The following is a 19,169-nucleotide window of genomic DNA, read 5'->3' as shown; positions in this document are numbered from 1 at the left end:
GGTTACCTGGTCTGTTCATTCCTTCTGGGGCACCTGGCATTGGCCACTGTCGGAAGACGGGACACTGGGCTAGATGGACCTTTGGTCTGACCCAGTATGGCCGTTTTTGTGTTCTAAAAGCTCTGGCTGGCTTGCCCTATCCTCCTTCTCTTGTTCTCTTTCCCCCTCTCTGTTTCTCCAGCCCAGTTCTCTCCTCTCTATCTCCTTCCTCCTCTCCCTATCTCTCCCCACCCCCAAGCCTGCTCCACATTCCACCCCCTTTTCTCTCTTAGCTTCTTCCAGCTCATTCTGTATTTTCCACCTTTCCTCCTGACCAAGGATAGGAAGCAGGGTTTTAATGCAGTGGCTTGTGGCCCTATGGAGCGGTTTCTCAGCCTGGCCCTTCAGCTGCATGCTCATAAATACTTCCCAGGCTTCCGTCAGCGGAGGACAGTTCTGCTGGAGGTTGGGATTGCCGGGCAACAGCCGTGGATGATTGTGTGATCATTTGTGTGGCATGGACAGAGCTATCCCTCACATGGGACAGACGGTAGCACCTGTTATGCCCAAGGCTTCTTCCCAGGGTCAGCGGAACAGCTGATAAACTTAGAGGGGGCGAAGATGGTTGACATTGGAGTATCAAGGAGAAGTTTAAAGGCCTGATCCTGATACTTTTAAAGTCTACGGAAATTTTGCCTTTGACTTAAGTGGGAGTAGGAGCAGGGGCAGGCCTTATGAGCCAGATATTCGAAGGAGTCTGAAGCCAGATTCTCCCAAGGACTCAGCTCCCATGTAGGTGCCTAAACGCAAGCCAGAAGATCAGCACCTGGCAGCTTTTACTTTTTTTGTTTTTAAAAGAGCTCAGCCCCCCACACGCTGATCTCTCTCGAAAATCCAGCTGGTGCCTAAACAGAAACCCAAGTTCCCTGCAAAAATCTGACCCCATGTGTTCACTTCCTGCTTGTTCACCGAAGCTGTGGATGGAAGGTGCTAATTTACACCCCATAGGGCAAAATAAAAATCTCAAATTAATTCATAATTTGCTCTCCTAGCAGCTCCCATCCAAAGAGTTCAGAGCCCATTCCAAAGGGCGTGTAGTGTCTTATTGTCCCTGTCTTATAGACAGGAAGCTTCCAACAGCCATAGTGTACCCCCGCAAATGCCATGCGTCTCTTTGTCTCCCTCTAGAGGCTAGATTGACAGAGAGAGGTTTATGAGTCTGCTGTTGCCTCCAGGCTTATGGAGGTGGTACTTTAGCTCAAACAGGCTAGACAGACCTGCTTATATACCTAAAGGTCCTGGGTTCAATCCCTGCAGACAACCCCAGGCAAGGGGCGTCATTCCAGTTTCAGTGGTGGGAAAACGTTAAGAGCGGAATTGTCTAGTGTGGACAAGGTCTGAATCTTGCGTCCCTTCTACTGCCACAGAGAGGCTAGAGGAAAATAAAAGCGATTGCACCTTTCCCATGGCAAGCGTATGCCTGGCTTTCAGCTACAGCTGGCTTCTCTCTGAGCTCTGCCGAGTCTGGGCTCCCTGGTGGCACGTCACAGCTCCGCCCCCTTCAGTCCAGTTACATGCAGGCTGCATGCCAACTTCATGCTTTTTCCCATGCCTCCCCATAATTGGGAGGCGCTCCCTGTGAAAATTTGCAAAGCTCGACGTTATCCTCCTTTAAGTCGCTCTTTAGAACCCTGCTACCCCACCCTGTGCATTTGGCAGAGATTAGGCAGCTGGCATTCTTGGACCTCTCCTTATGAATAATACTTTGAGCATTTTTCATCGGTAGATCGCAAAGCAACTCAGTATCATGACAGATGGGGAAATGGAGGTACATTGAGGTGAAGTGGCTTGCACAGGGTCACCCAGCAGGAGCCAGAAACAGAACCTAGATCTCCTGGGTCCCCTGCCCCATGCTCTATCGACTAGGTCCCCGCTGCATAAGTCTCACTGTAAACTTCCTCTCCCACTGCCTCTGTTGTCACTAATCTTATAAGAGCTTTGGGGGAGAGACCTTGTTTTCTTTATATGTACAAACAGCCTCTAGCACAGTGGTTCTCAACCTGTGGGCCGCTTGCAGCCCAATCATCACACAGCTGCGGCCCATGTGACATCCTCAGGGCCACACAGGTAGTACAGGATGCGGCCCACAATGATAAATAGGTTGAGAACCACTGATCTCACACAATGCTGCCCCTGTCCTTGATTGTAGCCATTACTCTAATACAGGGGCTTTCCACCTTTTTCCTTTTGTGGACCCCTACAAAATTTTGAATGGAGGTGCAGGTCCCTTTGAAAATCTTAGACATAGTCTGCGGACCCCCGGGTGTCCACGGACCACCGGATGAAAGCCACTGTTCTATGGTAACAACAAACTTTCACAGACCCCTTAGACATAGTCTGCAGACCACTGGTTAAAAACCACTGCTGTAATACTATTAATAAGTAATAAAATGCCACCTCCGCCCCAGGTGCATCAGCCAAAACATTATCCAATTACTTTGTTAAATAGGCAGGAGGAGCCAGAGTAGGCCCCAGAGTGTCAATCAAGATCATTCAGTTCTATTTCCATCTGTGGCACCAACCTTGGGCAAGTCACTTCCCTGCTCTGTGCCTCGGTTTCCCCATTGGTCAGTTGGGGATGATGTCACTTTTGTGCAGCACTTTGAGACCTCTGGATGAAAAAGCTTAAAAGATTGTTGTTCTCTCACACATGATTTAATTCTAGCCTTTGTTTGCCAGAAGCTGGGAATGGGCGACGGGATGGATCATTTGACGATTCCCTGTTCTGTTCGTTCCCTCTGGGGCACCTGGCGTTGGTCACTGTCAGAAGACAGGACACTGGGCTGGATGGACCTTTGGTCTGACCCAGTTTGGGTCAGTGTCAGTGGGACTGTGGGGACATTGCGCCCATTATGCTCCTGGCAGAAAACCAGAAGACTTAGAAGATGACGACAAATGTATTGCTATGTTGATTCGTGTCAAGAGAAACTTCCCCCTCACCCCTTGTGGAAAGTTTCAGACTTCCGGAGGGCTGTGTTGAGGAAAGTGGGCTTGGTTTTCATTTAAATCAAATAAAGGAGCAAGTAAGGGATAGGTTTGGTCTGTCATTCATTTCTTGTGGGCTTGACTATCTCTGTAACCAGGTTTCGGATACTGACCCCCCGTAGTCCACATCACTGCACAGGATGGTCAGGACTTCATTCTGCTTCCAGCTTTGCCTTAGGCAAATCACGACTTTCTCTGCCTCTGTTTCTCCAGCTGCCATATGAGGCTGCTAACACCGTTGTAAAGTACATGGAGGTCTATGGATGAAAGTGTCTTGTGTCGGTGCATAAATATCCCTTAGCACTTATCACCCGTGCACCATCTAAATGCAAGATGCACCTTTGTATTCAGACCCAAGTTCTCTCAAAGGCTGAGGGGGCTGGGATCCGGGGTGTTGGTTTGGTCACCATCCTTAGTTGGTTTGTAGAACCAAAGTCCTCTAGGGAGTTCTACAAATCCACAGGCGCTCTCTTGCATGCTAGATCATAATACTAGAGTGTCACACCTTTGGTTTCTCTTGGAGGCCCAGTTCATTGCACACAAAAGGGGTGCTCCTTGCATCCCTCCACTCCTCCAAATGATTGATGCAATCCTGAAATCTTTATTCAGACAAGATTCCTATTGGCTAAAATGGGAGTGAGGCTTTCAGGTTTGGCCCCTGTGTGTACACAAGGATCACATCTGAAGTGCAAGCTGCCTTTCGGGCAGCTCAGATTGGCTGTTAACAGCACACAGTAATCCTGTGTGACATGCCAGGAGAGACTCTCTCGTATCCAGTTGAAACAGCAAGGAGGACTTTAGCTAACCAGGGTATCACGTGGGCCCCCCCATCTCTCATGAAAAGTGCCAGGGGATCTCTAATGATTACATGTGGCCAAGACCTGGGGTGAAAAGGGAGCACCTCACAGAAGCACAGCACCCCTTTAGCTTTTGCATTTGGATTTTGGAGCCTAGGGCTCCCAGGAGCACAAGTTACTTCTGCTACGGTTGGAACTGACTTAAGTTAAACCAAATCTTCCTGCAGGTTAGTGCCCAAAGAGAGAAGGCAAAATGGGAGCAACCCCTGCGGTATTGCAGTGCAATATTGACAGGGCTGCAGAGTCCGGGCGTAGAGGGAGGAGGTGGAAAAGCTGTCAACGGGGGATGGACTCCCATAATGCTGCAGCTCTGTGTCCTCTCCTTAGATCTGCCACTGACCCATTCTGTGACCATGGCCAAGTCACTTTCTGTTTCTGAGCCACTGTTTCCTCTCCTGTCTTTGATCTGTTTAGACTGTGAGCTTTTCAGGGCAGGGACTGTCTCTTTCCATATGTACACAGAGCACCCTGATCTCAGCTGGGGACTTCTAGGCAGGATTCTCATACAATTAGTCGTTCAGATGCGAGCTGGAGAGTGGAACCCAGGATGGGGGGAGGCAATGCAGAGGAGCTCCTCTGACTACGCAGAGCAGATCTGGGTTGGGGAGGAGATGGGAAAGCAGGAGACGGCAGCACACGTTGGAGCCGAGCCGTGACGCACACAGGAGAAGAGGGGTGCACGACAAAGCACTAGTGAGATGCTCAGCGCAGATCTGATCACACCCCCAAACGAAACTGCTTTTTCTTCTCTCCAGCTGCATTGCTTTTAAACCTCCATTCGACTCTCTTTCTCCGGCAAAGGGATTATCCCCATTCCCCCTCGCCCTGCTTTTGGTTCAGGAGAAGGGCAGGTTCCCCTGCACAACAGCGTGTGCCAAACTCCATGCCCTGCAAGTCCCCATCCTCCTGCTTCATGCTGAAGCTGGCACCTGGCCATCCCCACCCACTAAAACCAGGCCATGCCCCCTTTTTGGGGCCATGCCACCCCTGGCATGCCAGTCTGCTCCAGGGGAATTACCAGCAGAGTCTCAATTAAGTGGGAAGCTCTTGTCAGCCCCTCGAATGCATAAATAAAGGCAGTTTCTGGAGATCTGCCCTGGGGTCTGACAGCTGAACCTGGCCTCGTGTATTTCACAGTGATATTTAAAGGAAAAGAGTCCTGAACAGGGGGATCTCCTGGTGATCGTTGTGATGGAAGGCATGTAACATGCTGACATTAATATTGAATCTACTTAATCTAGACACCTCCTTGAGGACTCTTTCTCAAATGAGTCTAGACTTTGTTCCGAGAGCATTCGTGCTCTTGCTGGGAAACATTTAGGTTTTCCATGGGACGGTAATAGCTACGCTTCATCCTTTGTCGTTAACTAGCACCTCTCGTCCATCGATCTCCGAGTGCTCGTCAAAGAATAGTAAGTGTCATTCTGCCCATTGTACAGGTGGGGAAACTGAGGCTCCTAGTTCTGTGTTCAGACTGTGCCTTTACTATCTTAGATATTTATAAGGCACCTTGGAACCTAAAGATGGTATTAGTATAATATAATTAATATAAGATAAATGTATTTGTGGTGCAGTAGCACCTGGGATCTGCAGTCATGGACCAGACCCACATTGTGCTAGGTGCTGTAGAAACAGAGCAAAACCTCAGTTCCTGCCCCAAAGACCTTTCAGTCTATGTATAAGACACAAGGCAACAGGTGAATACAGACAGACCGATGGGGGAGCAGACGGAAACAATGAGACCATATTGGGTGAGGGTTAGGGTTGATTATATTTAGGCTTGGAAGGATTCGATTTTTATTGGTAAATGTTGGTAAACATTGATTTCACCCCACGCACGCGCACACGTTTCCGTCAATGAAAATCAAAATTTACAGATTGGCAAAGTAAGAAAAATGCAGCTTGATAACTTGGTATTTGCTCTGTGTGTTTGATGTGTGATGATAATTTTTTACCCGTTATAAAGCTTTAACTTTCTGAATCTCAGTGCCAACTATCATTAAATAATTATCATTTGATATCCTCTCTCGCCCCAATTTCTGGCCCCCAATAAATTTCCTACAATTGTGGAAATTTAAATCAATTATCAAATGCATGTCAAAGGCTCTCTACTGCTACCAGATAACAGAGATTCTCCATGGAGAAGACCTGTGCTGTTTGGAGAAAGAGGGTCTTGTTTCTACCCCCACAATGCAAAGCATGGTAAAAAGCATTAAGTTCTAACTGGTCACAGATTTGTTGCACTAACATAGTGCTTTCCCTTCATCTATGGATCTTTAAGCAATCTACAGGGTGGAAATTCCTTTTCTCCTCTCTCCCCATCTGTGGAAATTTGCAGAGAGCTGTGAAAGGAAGGTTGGTACGGTGGTTAGAACACTAGTCTCTGCCTTGGGGAACCTGGGTTCAAGTCCTTGCTCTGCTACTGACTTCCTGTGTGACCTTGGGCAAGTCACTTAGCCTGCCTGTACCTCAGTTCCCTGTAAAATGTGGGTAATATCACTTCCCTAACTCAAAGAGTTTGGGGAAAATGAAGAATACCTTAAAGATTGGGAGATGCTCTGGTAATAGGCCATAGAAGGACCTAAAATTGAAAGAAGTTTGCTTTTGGATTTCATAAATACATGGGGGTCAGTGAAGTGTCTGGAAGAGAATGAAGGAGGAAGGTGTTCGGGATACACTGCAGTCTGCTGCTGGCATTTTCTATTTAATACAAGTAGCAAAATTGAGAAGATACAGGAGTTTCCATTAGCATTGAGGCCTTTCTGGGAATAGTTTGGTTCCCCTCCCCCACCCCCCTGAATCGCCCCGCAGCTGCTCTTTTTTTTTAATTTATTTTAAAAAGCAGCAGCATGTGGACAGAATCCTGTGACAGAGACTCGAAGGGAGACACATTTTACCAGGTGGAATTGCTGCTTGCAATGTAAGGAAGGTTTTGAAGTGGGATCTTGCTGTCAGTGTAAGACAAATAGTAGTTTGTGCCGTTGGAAAACACCCCCTTCCTCGCTCTTAGCAGCCGGTAGCTTCTCAGGAAACAAGCAGCACCAGATTATTATTTGTATTATGTACGGGTTGCAATCGAGATCGGGGCCCTGGGGTGGCAGGCGCTGTACCAGACACATACTGAGAGGCAGCCCCTGCCTCCAAGAGAGTGAAATTGATCATGATACCTTAGCAAGGTTACTTCAGCCACGCAAAAGGGAAGAGGTCCCAGGAGTCTCTGGCTTTGGCACATCATGAGTTGAATGCCGGGGAACTGCCTTGTGGTGAGTTATTTATTTGGAGTAAAAGCTGTGCTCTGAGCGGAGGTCAGAGAGAGCAGGATCGGACCGTCCGTTTCAGTGTTGCAATGAATGGAGTTTCGCCATTGGACTTTCCCATGAGTAGGTGCCCCTCTGTGTTTTTTAAAAATAAGAGTGGTTTATTTATAAGTTTGTTCATTCATTACTTCACCCATCAGACACAGCTATTGCTGAGATTTCAGAAGGAGCCTGAATGTGAAAGGTTGTTAGTCTTTGACTGAAAGGTGAGTAGACAAGGTAGGTGAGGTAATATCTTCTATTGGACCAACTTCAGGTCCTGAAGAAGACTCTGTGTAAGCTCAAAAGCGTGTCTCTTTCATCAACAGAAGCTGGTCCAATAAAAGATATTCTCTCACCCACTTTGTCTCTCTAATATCCTGGGACAAACACGGCTACAACTGCATTGCAAACAACAACGGAAGGTGCGGGGCTGTCACTCACTGCTGGTGAACTTCATTTCAAGCTGTACCCCTTGTGCTAGAATGGCCTTTATTCTACTGCTGAATATGCATACCACTGCCCTCTACTGGGCAGAATTGAAACTACACAATTCTGTAATAAGCCCTATACTGCTATAACCTCCTTTGGGTTAAGTATTTAACAGCTCTGTTGTTCTCGGGCAGGAGGGGTCTTGTCCCTGTTGTTGCCATGGTTTGTTATAGTAGGTGGGTGTTACAGGTTTTTAGGAGCAATTTATGTTCAGCTATAGATGTAAAGAGAGACAACATGAAGAATGGAAAGGAGGCTGATAAAGAATGCCTAAGAATAATATGCAAAAAGAAAAGGAGGACTTGTGGCACCTTAGAGACTAACCAATTTATTTGAGCATGAGCTTTCGTGAGCTACAGCTCACTTCATCGGATGCATCCGATGGAGTGAGCTGTAGCTCACGAAAGCTCATGCTCAAATAAATTGGTTAGTCTCTAAGGTGCCACAAGTCCTCCTTTTCTTTTTGCGAATACAGACTAACACGGCTGCTACTCTGAAACCTAAGAATAATATGTAGCATCTTTGATTAGAAGATCTTAAAGTTAATTAACTCATATGAATTAAGCCTCAATAGCCCCTGTGAGAGGCAAGCAGATATCCTCTGCATTTTGCTGTGGGGAAACTGAGGCTGGTGAGCTAAGTGATTTCCAAAATGTCACCCAGCAAGACTGCGCAAGAGCTGAAAATAGAACCCTGAGGTCTCCATTCACCTAGAGTTAGGGATCGGACAGACATTTTCTCCCCCCCCCCCCCGCCTCTCCCCAATTCATTCTTGCTAATCTACAGAAGCTGCAATCAGAGGGGTTTTTTGTTTGTATGAAGAAAAATCAGATTCCACCTACAAACTCGTGGGAAGGGGGTGGGATATGAACAGTTCTTGCCTGCACAGTGAATACCTGGGAGGCTAGATTATGGTCATGTATGTTAGGAATACATTCTTTGAGCATGCGGATGCTTGTAGCTGTCGGAAGAAGTTTTAGGGGTAAGCAGTAGTCAAACACATGTTTTCTTCTATCAGTTTAAATCCTTTTGACCCTCTCTGAACTGTGACATTCCTTGCATTCTCAACTTCTTCAGCAATCACTCTTCCATTCATTTCAGGGCATGGCTTAGCTAGCATCCAAGCAAGGGATTTGATTTCATATCACAATTCCCCCAAAAGAAAATAGCAAATCAGACTGAAGTTTTTCTAACCCAACCCGTTGGCTTCTGTGGGAGCTGTGGCATTTTCCATGTCTGAACTTTCCTGTCTTCTGAATTGATTCGCACTTTTAAGGCCTTTTATGTCTCATTTTGACTGGAACTTCCAAAAGAAAAAAGCAAAGGTTTTAAAAGATTTTCTCCCTCTTGGGTCGCATGGAGTTGATTTGATATTTCCCCCAGTTCAGCTGAGAGACCTCAGTAAACAGAGTTTTCCAGCCATTTGGTTTCACTGAGCTGGAAGGAAGACGTAGGGTTGGATATGGGGCATTTTCAGATTAGTAATATGGATCATTCCAAGGTGAACAGTGAGTCAGATATTTTTCTTTTTCAGGTAAAACAACCCATGGGGGATCCTTTAATGTCATTGGTGATTTAGATTATTTCAGCCAGCGCCTTAGCTGGTGTAAATCAGTGTAGCTCCACCGACTTAAACTAGCTGAGGATCTGGCCCATTAAAGGTATAAATTTTGTTTATACCAACATGGCTCCATGTCAGATTTCATATCTTGGATGAAATCCTGGCCCCAGGAAGTCATTGACAGCTTTGCATTGAGTTTGATGGAGCCAGGATTTCATCCTTTGTTCATGGTGAAACCTACAAAAGATTTGTGATGTTGCAGCACCGGGGTTCTCAAACTGGGGATCGTGACCCCTCAGGGGGTCGTGAGGTGGTTACTTGGGGGGTCATGAGCTGTCAGCCTTCACCCCCAAGCTGTGCTTCACCTCCAGCATTTATAATAGTGTTCAATATAAAAAAGTGTTTTTCATTTATGGGCGGTGGTGGTTGCATTCAAAGGCTTGCTGTGTGAAAGAGGTCATCAATGCAAAGTGTTGTAGCAGAACATGGTGGTAGCCTTGTATGGGAAAAATACTGTAAATTGCTTTTGGCCTCTTTTTATTTAGGAACATTTCTTCTTCTCACTTAGAACTTAACTAAACCCCATTCTGAATGTTTATTAATTTACTGATTTAGCATGTAATTAGAGCAAACAGTTAATAATGACTAATAATAAGCATCCCCTCTTTCTGGTTGTGTAATCTCATCTTCTTGATTCTTCTTCTTTGACAATTTTGTGACTCTATAATTCTGGGGCAACTGTGAACAGATCTGAGCCTATTTAATAGTCTCTCTTCGAGCTGTCTTGATCAGCTGCAGTGAGTCAGAGGAGTCATGTGGCATTGGTTCTGCTCCCTGATTGGATGAACACACAAGCACGGCTCATTGCAAACTGGTTCCCATGAATCATGTGGGACTGAAAATTCTGAATGATCATGAAAAGCAAAGGCAAAAGGGAGAGGAACGTTGTTGAAGCAAATGCAGTTAAAATTATGAAGGAATTGTAGTGGACATTTTTTGCACTATTTAACCCAGTTCTATGTGTAATAAAGAAAGTAGATATTTATCCATGTAATATGCCAGCTAAGTGTGTTGTGTCAATAGAGGATAATAGCCTACTACTGCTACTAGCTTAACTAAATTAACTCACCTGGAATCATGTGGTAGAGGCCCATTTGTCTGAGCTGATAGTTCAAGGCTTTATCCCTGCTGATGACCTTCAGCTATGGGCTGATACAGGAATGCCTTAAAATAAGTCTAATTTATATGCCAACTCTTTGCTAGTAAAGTAAGATGTCTGAGATGCAAAAGCAAGGGAATTTGGAGGCAGAACCGCCCTATCAATTGCTTCTCAATACCCCCTCCCCCGGGTTTGGCTTCAGTGGGGTTACCCATTGTTGTATAGTTGTTAGGGTCCTGATTCTCCATCTCCACGCGCTTTGTGTCGTCGCTTGCAGCGAGGTGAATCAAACCCTTAGTCTTTGTGTAGATCCTGTCTACAATAACAGCCTCCTAAACAGAAGATGGGTGGTCCAGTGGTTAGGCTGCTAGCTTGTGATTTGGGAGACCTGGGATCAATTCCCTCCTTGGTTGTCTACTTCCTGCGTGACCTGGGGCAAACTGCTTAATCGTTCTGTGCCTTAATGTCCCCTCATAAATGGGATAATAGCACTGCCTTGCCTCACAGGAGTGCGTTGTGAGGCTAACTACATTAAAGCTTGTGAGGTGCTCAGATACCACAGCAATAGAAGTGCCGTAGCTATCTAATGCAGCTGCTGTGCCCTGGTGCACGGTGCTGCATAAAAGCAGGGTAGGGCCCCCATGTTCATAAAGTGGATTTCTTGTTACACTGCCACAGGTTTCCTGAACGCAGAACACGCCATTGTCTATGATAAGACAGATTTGTACAAATTCTGCACCCGGGCAGCCAGTGGATATTTGTCTGGTGGTGTGGAACGTGGGCCAGCGTGGGGGGAGGTTCAGTGAAGCTGCGATGTCTTAGAACACGCTGGCCGACTTGCTGGCTGGTTGACGCAGTGGTGTAAAATGGTCCCAGGATGGCACTACTTTCCAGGTCATTGCTGGATGCAATTCAGTAAGTGGACTGGTTGCTCTTGAGCGCTTGAGTCGTGTAGGGGATCAGCTACCTGGGAAATCAATCCTCTCTCCTTATACTGCCAAGACAGTTGATTAGCAGTGATGTGCAAGCTAACGGTTTCCTAGATCTGAACAATTGGATGCCAAGAGTTAGGGGTTTCTTAATCTTGAAGAATTCTGAGCTTTCAAAATCGTGCCTAGCTGGGTCTGAGTATTTGACCTTTTGGGCATGGTATAAAACTCACCCAAGCATAGAGCTTATTGGAGTGGTGGTTCTGTATGTTTCTATTTGAGCAGAACAAACAACTCATAGTGAAATAATTGGATGGCTGTCCATTTTGCCTTCCTTTTGGGGCAGGGTGGATTGATTTAAATCAAAAGTGATTGAAATTGGCAAGCAGGAAACCTTGATTTAAATATCCAATTTTAATCTTGTTTGGCATATGTACTTTTTAGCTATTTTCCTAAAGAAAGGTGATTCTCACTGGTTGATATCCATTAAAAACATGTTGATTTGCAACTAAACATTGCCTTTGCACTAAATATTGTACTATTTTTTGCTAGCTAGGAGGATGCACAAAATATATACACATTTATTTAAGCAATTATATAGCTTCACATATGTATGTTCTTAATTTTTAAGAATTTTACGTTAGAAAAAGGGTGAATATTACATTTCTTTACTAGATGATTCATTTTTTCCTTCATGAATTGTGTCAAGCTGAATTGGATGGAAATTGGAATTGAATTAAAAATATATAACAGCATTTTAAAATAGTTTTTGTTAGTTAAATAATCTACCTTTAATGTGCTGGATACATCAGAATATGTTTGTCAAAACCTGATTTGTATTTAAAACTAATTGCTATAGGAAACAAAGAGGATCTGTATTTAGTGAATTGAACTGATTGTTCTGGTCATCCTGTCCTTCAAGATTTTAGAATTAGTAGATCTCGTCCTCTTGAACCTCATTTTTATTTATAGATTGAAAAAGAAAAACAAGTTTTCCTGCTTTTTCAGCTTCCAATCAATTTCTCAACTTTGAATGAACTAGTCATTGAGTTGGAGAAGTTGAAGAAACCAAAATGAAGAGAATATTCTCTCTGCACCTGCAGAAGAAGCTACTGCTGTCAAAAGCTGGTTAAGCACTTCAGCAAACTCTCTAGTTCCAGGTGTTTAATGAGTGACTTCTACCAGTTCAGTGGTTTGGCTTTCTTTAAAACATCAGCAGTAAACATGCACCACTTGAATATTATTTTTATTTAATTTAAACGATTTTAATAAATTATAGTAAATTTAGACTCTAATATAGGTTGTCATAATTTCACATTGGATTTTAAATAGGTTTATTTTTTAAAAAGGAAAAATGTATTTAATTTAATGAAAAATTCAGATTAAAAAATGAAGCCCATGCGGTTTTTATTTATCCTGATTTGGGGGACGGTCTGCAAAACTCTCCAGCAAGTTTTTTGGAATTTATTAATAATTCAGAAAGAGCCAACCAGATATAACCAATTCCCTTTACTTTCTCATGCTCTCTGAGCTCTGTTGGTTGAAGAGCTCTCAAACACCCTGGTGAATACTTCGATAGATACAGTTACGATTGCAAGTCACACAGTAGGGTTTCTATTCCCTGGATATATGAACATAATCTATATCAGGCTTTCAGCACATTTGCATGGGCAAACCTAATATTTGCTCTCTGGGAGCATTTTGACTCGTATTTGGTTGGGTAATTTCAAATCAATGGCCAGGCCCCCAGGGCCGGTACACATGGCAGCTTTTTATTGTTCGACATCGAAAGAAAATAAAATCAAAAAGCTAAATGCATCCTTAACTACTCCTGGCGTGCGTCCTGCCTAAGGCATTCAGCACTGCATTTAGCTACATGCTATTCAGCAAAGCACCTGGGACCTGATCAAAGGCCACTGACATCAGTGGAAACGCGGCAGCTTACAGATGTGACGGACTGATATGGCCCCCATCGTGTGCTGTCAGAGCACCTCACAAGCTTTTGTTCTCATAACGCCCCGGTGAGAGAGAGAGAAGTGCTATTACCACCATTTCACAGCTGGGGAATAGAGGCACAGAGAACAGTAAGGCTGGGGTTGAAAACCGACCGCGCATTAGCCTGCTGCTCACTAGCTGCTCGTGTGGACCCTGCCGCCGCTTACTAGAGGTTCCCTTGCGTGCTTTGACCTACGTCCCTTTCAAATGGCAGTAGATCAAAGCACAGTAGGAAGCTTTTAGAGCGTGGCAGCAGGGTCCCAGACAGAGTGCACGGCACACTGCTTGGCACAGATTAATACCCCAGCTTGCCGAGCATTAACTGTCCATCTAGACAAGTGACTTGCCCAATGTCATAAAGGAAGTCTGTGGCACAGCAGGGGCTTGAACCAAGTCGTCGGCTAGCGCCATAACCAATGAACCATCCTTCCTCTTGCTGGATCAGCCCCTTAAAGCATGCGCTTAAATCCCATTGAAGCCTGAATTTGAGCATGAGTGTTAAGGTCTCTGCTGAATGCGGATGGACTCCCAAATTGGACCTGTGTGCTGGAGTTCAGACCACTCACTGAGCATGGGACAACTGTATCCCTTCACCTCCCTTCAGCCTGCGTCACGTCACGCAGGATTTGGTCCATTGTGAGCCATCTTACGATGGTAGGAGGTGATTTAAAAGGATTAAATCTAACCATGGGGGGGAAAAAAACCCCGTTCCTGAGAGTTTGACATTGGGTAACAATCTACGCAACAGTAGTTTTCTTAGGAGCTATGTCTACGCGTTTCACTGCAGTACCAGTGGCCCCAGCACTCTGCTCCCTTTTGAAGCAAACGCCGGGAAGCCCATTGAGCCCCTCGGTGCTGCGCTCATCTCAGCTGTTTGTGGCAGCTGCTGTGAACAGGTCAGAGTGGGAGTCAGTGAGGTAAATTTGGCTTTGAAATAAAAAAGATTCTTTTCTATTTTGGGAACTCGAGGTTAGGAGGAGCCAAGATGTGACTGGAGAAGTGGCCTGTTATCAACTTGAACGTGTAATTTAAATAAAAAAAATAACTTTTCTCTTCTAAACCATTAAAATTAGAGCATGTTTTATAGTCCCTCCCTCCGACCCCTCTGTAGAGATTCCCCTCAGTCTTGTATGACCTCCAGAGATTCCACCTCACTCACTTACAGTTCAGTTTTGCTCTTGGGATCAGCCTTAGGTGGATGAAATTTTAGTTTTCTGTAGAGATGGGTTCCAGCCAGAGTATTGGGAACCTAGGTCTAGATTCCAAACAACGCAAGCTTTGAGGTATTTGAAGCAGTAGGTTTAGTTTTGGGCCTGTCCTTCATTTCCTTCAAGATTTTCTATAAAATGTATATTGATGGATCATTTTTCCGCTAATTGTACCTTGGATCATATTTTAAAAAAAAAAGTGTTTAACAGAAATCCAATATTTCAGTGTGAACAGTCAGAAAAGGCAGAAGCGTTCAATAAATATTTCTGTTCTGTCTTTGTGGAAAAAGCCAGATGATGTACTCCTATTAAATGATGATGAAATACTTTCCAACAATAGCTCCAGAGGTTGCTAAACAGCAGTTGCTAAAGTTAGACATTTTTAAATCTGCCGGTTCGGATCACTTGATTTAAAGTGCTTTAAAAGAGCTGGCTGAGGAGCTTTCTGGACCGTTTGCTGATTTTCAATAAGTCTTAGAACCCCGGGGAAGTTCTAGAGGACTGGGAGAAAGCTAATGTTTTGCCACTGGTTAAAAACGGTAAAGGGATGACCCGGATAATTTTAGCCCTCTTAGCCTGACAGTGAATCTAGGCAAAATAATGGAATAGCTGATATTGGAGTTAATTAATAAAGAATTAAAGGAGAGTAATGTAAATTAGTGCCAATCCACATGGGTTTATGGAAAATAGATCTTGTCAAACCCACATAATATCTTTTTGATAAGATTACAAGTTTGGTTGATAAAGTAATTGTTAATGTAATAAACTTCAGTCAGGCATTTCACTTGGTACTGCATGTCATTTTGATTAAAAAAACAGAATTGTACAAAATTAACATGATGCACATGAAATGGATTAAAAACTCTCTGATAGGCCTCAAAATTTAATTGTAAATGGGGAATCGTCATCGAGTGGTTGTGTTTCTAGTGGAGTCCTGAAGGGATCAGTTCTTGGCCCTACGCTATTTAATATTTTTAATGACCTGGAAGAAAACAGAAAATCATTTAGTGATGAAGTTTGCGGATGACACAAAGATTGGGAGAGTGGTAAATAATAAGAGACGGGACACTGAAATAGCAATCTGGATTGCTTGGTAAACTGGGTGCAAGCAAAAAAATATGCATTTCAAAAAGGTCAAAAGAAAAGTCACGTGTCTAGGAACAAAGAATTCAGGCCATGCTTACAGGAGTGGGGAGATGCTATCCTGGAAGCAGCAACTCTGCAAAAGACATGGGGGTCCTGATGAATAATCTGCTGAACATGAGCTCCCAGTGCAACAGAGTGGCTGAATAGGGGAATGCAATCTTTGGATGTATGAACGGGAATATCCAGCAGGAGTAAAGGGATTATATTACCTCTGTATTTGGCACTGGTATGACTGCTGCTGGAATACTGTGTTCAGTTCTGGTATTCACAGCTGAAGAAGAGTGTTGGTAAATTGGAGAGGGTTCAGAGAAGAGCCACGAGAATGATCAAAGGACTGGAAAACATGCCTTATTTTGAGAGATTAAAGGAGCTCAATCTGTTTGTCTTATCAAAGAAAAGGTTAAGGGGTGATTTGATCACAGTCTGTAAGTACCTCTATGAGGAACAGAAATTTGATAATAGAGGGCTCTTCAATCTAGCAGACAAAGGTCTAGCAAGATCCAGTGGCTGGAAATTGAAACTAGACAAATTTAGACCAGGAATAAGAGAAGTTTCTAGCAGTGAGGGTAATTAACCACTGGAACAGTTAACCAAGGGTTGTGGTGGATTCTCCTTCACTAGAAGTTTTTAAAACAAGACCGTCCATTTTCCAAAAAGATCTGCTCTAGTTAAAGCAGGAATTAATTCAGGGAAAGACCCCTGGCTTGTGTTATGCAGGAGGTCAGAACAGATGACCAGAGTAGTCCCTTCTGGCCTTAGAATCTATGAATCCATAATGGCAAAAGCACTTCTGTGTCAGCATAACTGACTCTACCCTGAAGCTTTTTCTGGTACAGAAATGTCATAAAGAAATCATACCCCTCACCAACACTGCTGTACTGGCAAACGTTTCCAGTGTAGACCTGGTCTGCATGAGTGACTTTCACCTCTCTGCCCCTCAGTTCTCTGTCTGCAAAATGGCACCAAATGATACTTGTCTACCTTGCCAAAGATAATGGGGGGCTTGATTAACTGTTGCTCATAAAGTGCTTTGGGGCAAACATAAGTGTTAGCATTACTCAGTGAGCCGAAGTGAAATACTTTGAAATGCAAAGGACCTCATTTCAGGCAACAACCTGGGCTTGACATTGATTTTCTTTTTATTTCAGAAGCCGCAAAATTCAGATAAGAAATATCCCACCCCAGTTACGATGGGAGGTAAGTGAAACAACTGAGCAGCCACAGTCCTGACTTATGACATACAAACCTTTTAAATACCGACACTTGATCTTTAGAGCCCTGCAGATCTGCAGATATCGGCTTTATGTCTGCGGATCGCGGATGGATGCGGATCCAGATTTTGTATCTAGAGCCCTGAAAATCTGCGGATATCTGCGGACCGTGTTTGCTGATCGGATGCGGATATAAATTTTGTATCCGCGCAGGTTTCTATTGATCTTGTCTTCACTAGCCTTTTGTACCTCTCATTCATTGGCTGGAAATTAGTCTGATTTCTCGGGTGACGAACAGACATTTGTACCCTGAGACAAACTTGGGGAGTAGCCACACAAATCTTTTTAAATGTATTAAGCTCCTTCAGTTGGCAATGAATTAACTCAAGGTACAAAAATCTCCGAAAGACATACCCAAATTGTGCTTGGACCACCTTGACGGCTGCATCTTCCATCTCTGTGACCTCCCCAAGTTCTGTTTCTCCTGATCAAAGTGTTGGCTGCTTTTGATGCTTATGAGAAGCTTCACCATAGCATGACTCAGGTGTCAGGGTGCAGTTCCAAATTGAGTTCCTTGGTTTTTAAACCCTGTGGTGGACTCATCCCTTCTAGACCTGAGCCAGGGGGCTTCGAGAGCCATAAGTGATTATTTTGGTGCCCAGCTTTACATGCCTTAAAGGGGCCTGGTTTTCAGAAAGTGCTGAAAAGCGCCCTCTGAAAATCTGGCCCCTTTAAAGTGTCTCAAATTGGGCAGCAAGAAATGGAGGTACCCAAAATCACTGGCCATGTTTGGAAATGGTGGCTTTCATACTATAAGCTGGATGAACGAACCGACACCCACCCACCCCTTCTTTGTCTTACCTAGCACCCAGAAGCCCTAACTGAGGTTGGGCTACCATTGTGCTAGGGGCTGTACAAACAGTCCTTGCTTGCCATCTAGACAAACTCAGGGTTGGGGGGGGGAACTGACAAACAGAGAGGGGAAATGACTTGTCCAGGGTCACGCAGCAAGCCAGGGGTTGAGTAAGGAATAGAATCCAAGTCTTCTGACTCCCAGTCCAGTGCCTTCTCCACACGTGTTCTAGAATTGCCAAAGCTAGGCTGTCTGATCACTGGAAACAGGGTTGGACTGCAGATTTGTTTTATCTTCCAGGTCTGGTCAGATGCACCCATGTAATGTAGTTTCCCCTTCCTTTTCTAGGTTTTGGATGGTTTGCTAGCTCAGTATGGTACTGTAGAAAATTGTGAACAAGGTAAGTAAGTGTGTGGGAGTTCGGTTAGATTATTTTTAAAGTTAGACACTAACTGGTTTTGGAGTGAGTAGAATTCGGTTTAAAAGCTTTTGGGACATAAAGGCTTCTTTGCTCAGTCATTTCACAGAGGGTGAAATTCAACCCTGTGCAGAGGTCACATGTCCATAGGCCTTGTGTTGGCCCTCTGACCGGGGCCAAATTTAACTCTGTGCGTCTGACCAGTGGGTTGTCACTGTCTCCTCTGTACTCCTGTGTAACGCCCATTCACTTTCCCTATGATGGTGCACCAGGAAAGATTTTTGGGGCTGATCCAAAGTCTGGACTTGCCAGACTGGATCAGAACCGAGGTCCATCTAGTCTGGTATCTTGTCTGAAAGTGGCCAGCGCCAGATGCATCAGAAGAAGAGGTAAGAGCCCACAGTAGGCAGAAGTGGGATAATCTGCCCCCCTGTATTCGGTCTCTGCCTGTAGACCTAAAGCAGGAAGTTTAATATTCCCTCCGGGATGTCTGTTATAACTGTGGATATTCTTGTTACCCATATACACGACAAGTCGCTTTCTGAATCTTGTCATGTTCCTGGCAAATCCTCAACCTGTAACAGGACATGGTGGTGGTGGGGGAATGGTTCGGGTTAGAAGGGAGCCTTTCCCTTCTGGTTCAAATCTGGTAGTGACTAAAACTCCTTGGAGTAATGATGGCTCTTCGATGTCCTTTATGAAACAAGTTGGGTTGGGCATCTCTATTCCCAGTGGCCAGGTCCCCGGGGTGTAGGATGCATGAGCAAAGAACAAGTTTTTAGAGGCCATTCCAGCAGAGGTGTCAAGGATTAAATGGGCCACAGACGCCGATCTCTCCTCTAGCTTTATGCCTTGGTACAGGGGTGGCCAGCCTGAGAAGGAGCCAGAATTTACCAATGTACATTGTCAAAGAGCCACAGTAACACGTCAGCAGCCCCCCATCAGCTCCCGCGCCGCTCCCGTCCCAGTGCCTCCCACCCACTGGCAGCCCCGCCAATCAGCGCCTCCCCCTCTCCTCGC

At 44.8% G+C, this 19,169-nt stretch overlaps 1 protein-coding gene across 1 annotated transcript in view; it reads left to right on the top strand.

The window, feature by feature from the left end:
* Positions 1 to 19,169, top strand: part of LOC141978619 (insulin-like growth factor 2 mRNA-binding protein 1) — a 53,364-nt gene that overhangs the window by 21,273 nt on the left and 12,922 nt on the right. Inside the window, exons 3-4 of the mRNA XM_074940836.1 lie at positions 16,816 to 16,864; positions 18,080 to 18,131. Of these exons, the coding sequence (XP_074796937.1) occupies positions 16,816 to 16,864; positions 18,080 to 18,131 (101 nt within the window). The remainder of the gene's footprint in view (positions 1 to 16,815; positions 16,865 to 18,079; positions 18,132 to 19,169) is intronic.

The sequence above is a fragment of the Natator depressus genome, chromosome 27 (assembly GCF_965152275.1).
Source record: "Natator depressus isolate rNatDep1 chromosome 27, rNatDep2.hap1, whole genome shotgun sequence".
Classification (NCBI taxonomy): Eukaryota; Metazoa; Chordata; order Testudines; family Cheloniidae; genus Natator; species Natator depressus.
The sequence above is the reverse complement of the archived record's forward strand: the minus strand, read 5'-3'. Positions and strand labels throughout refer to the sequence as shown.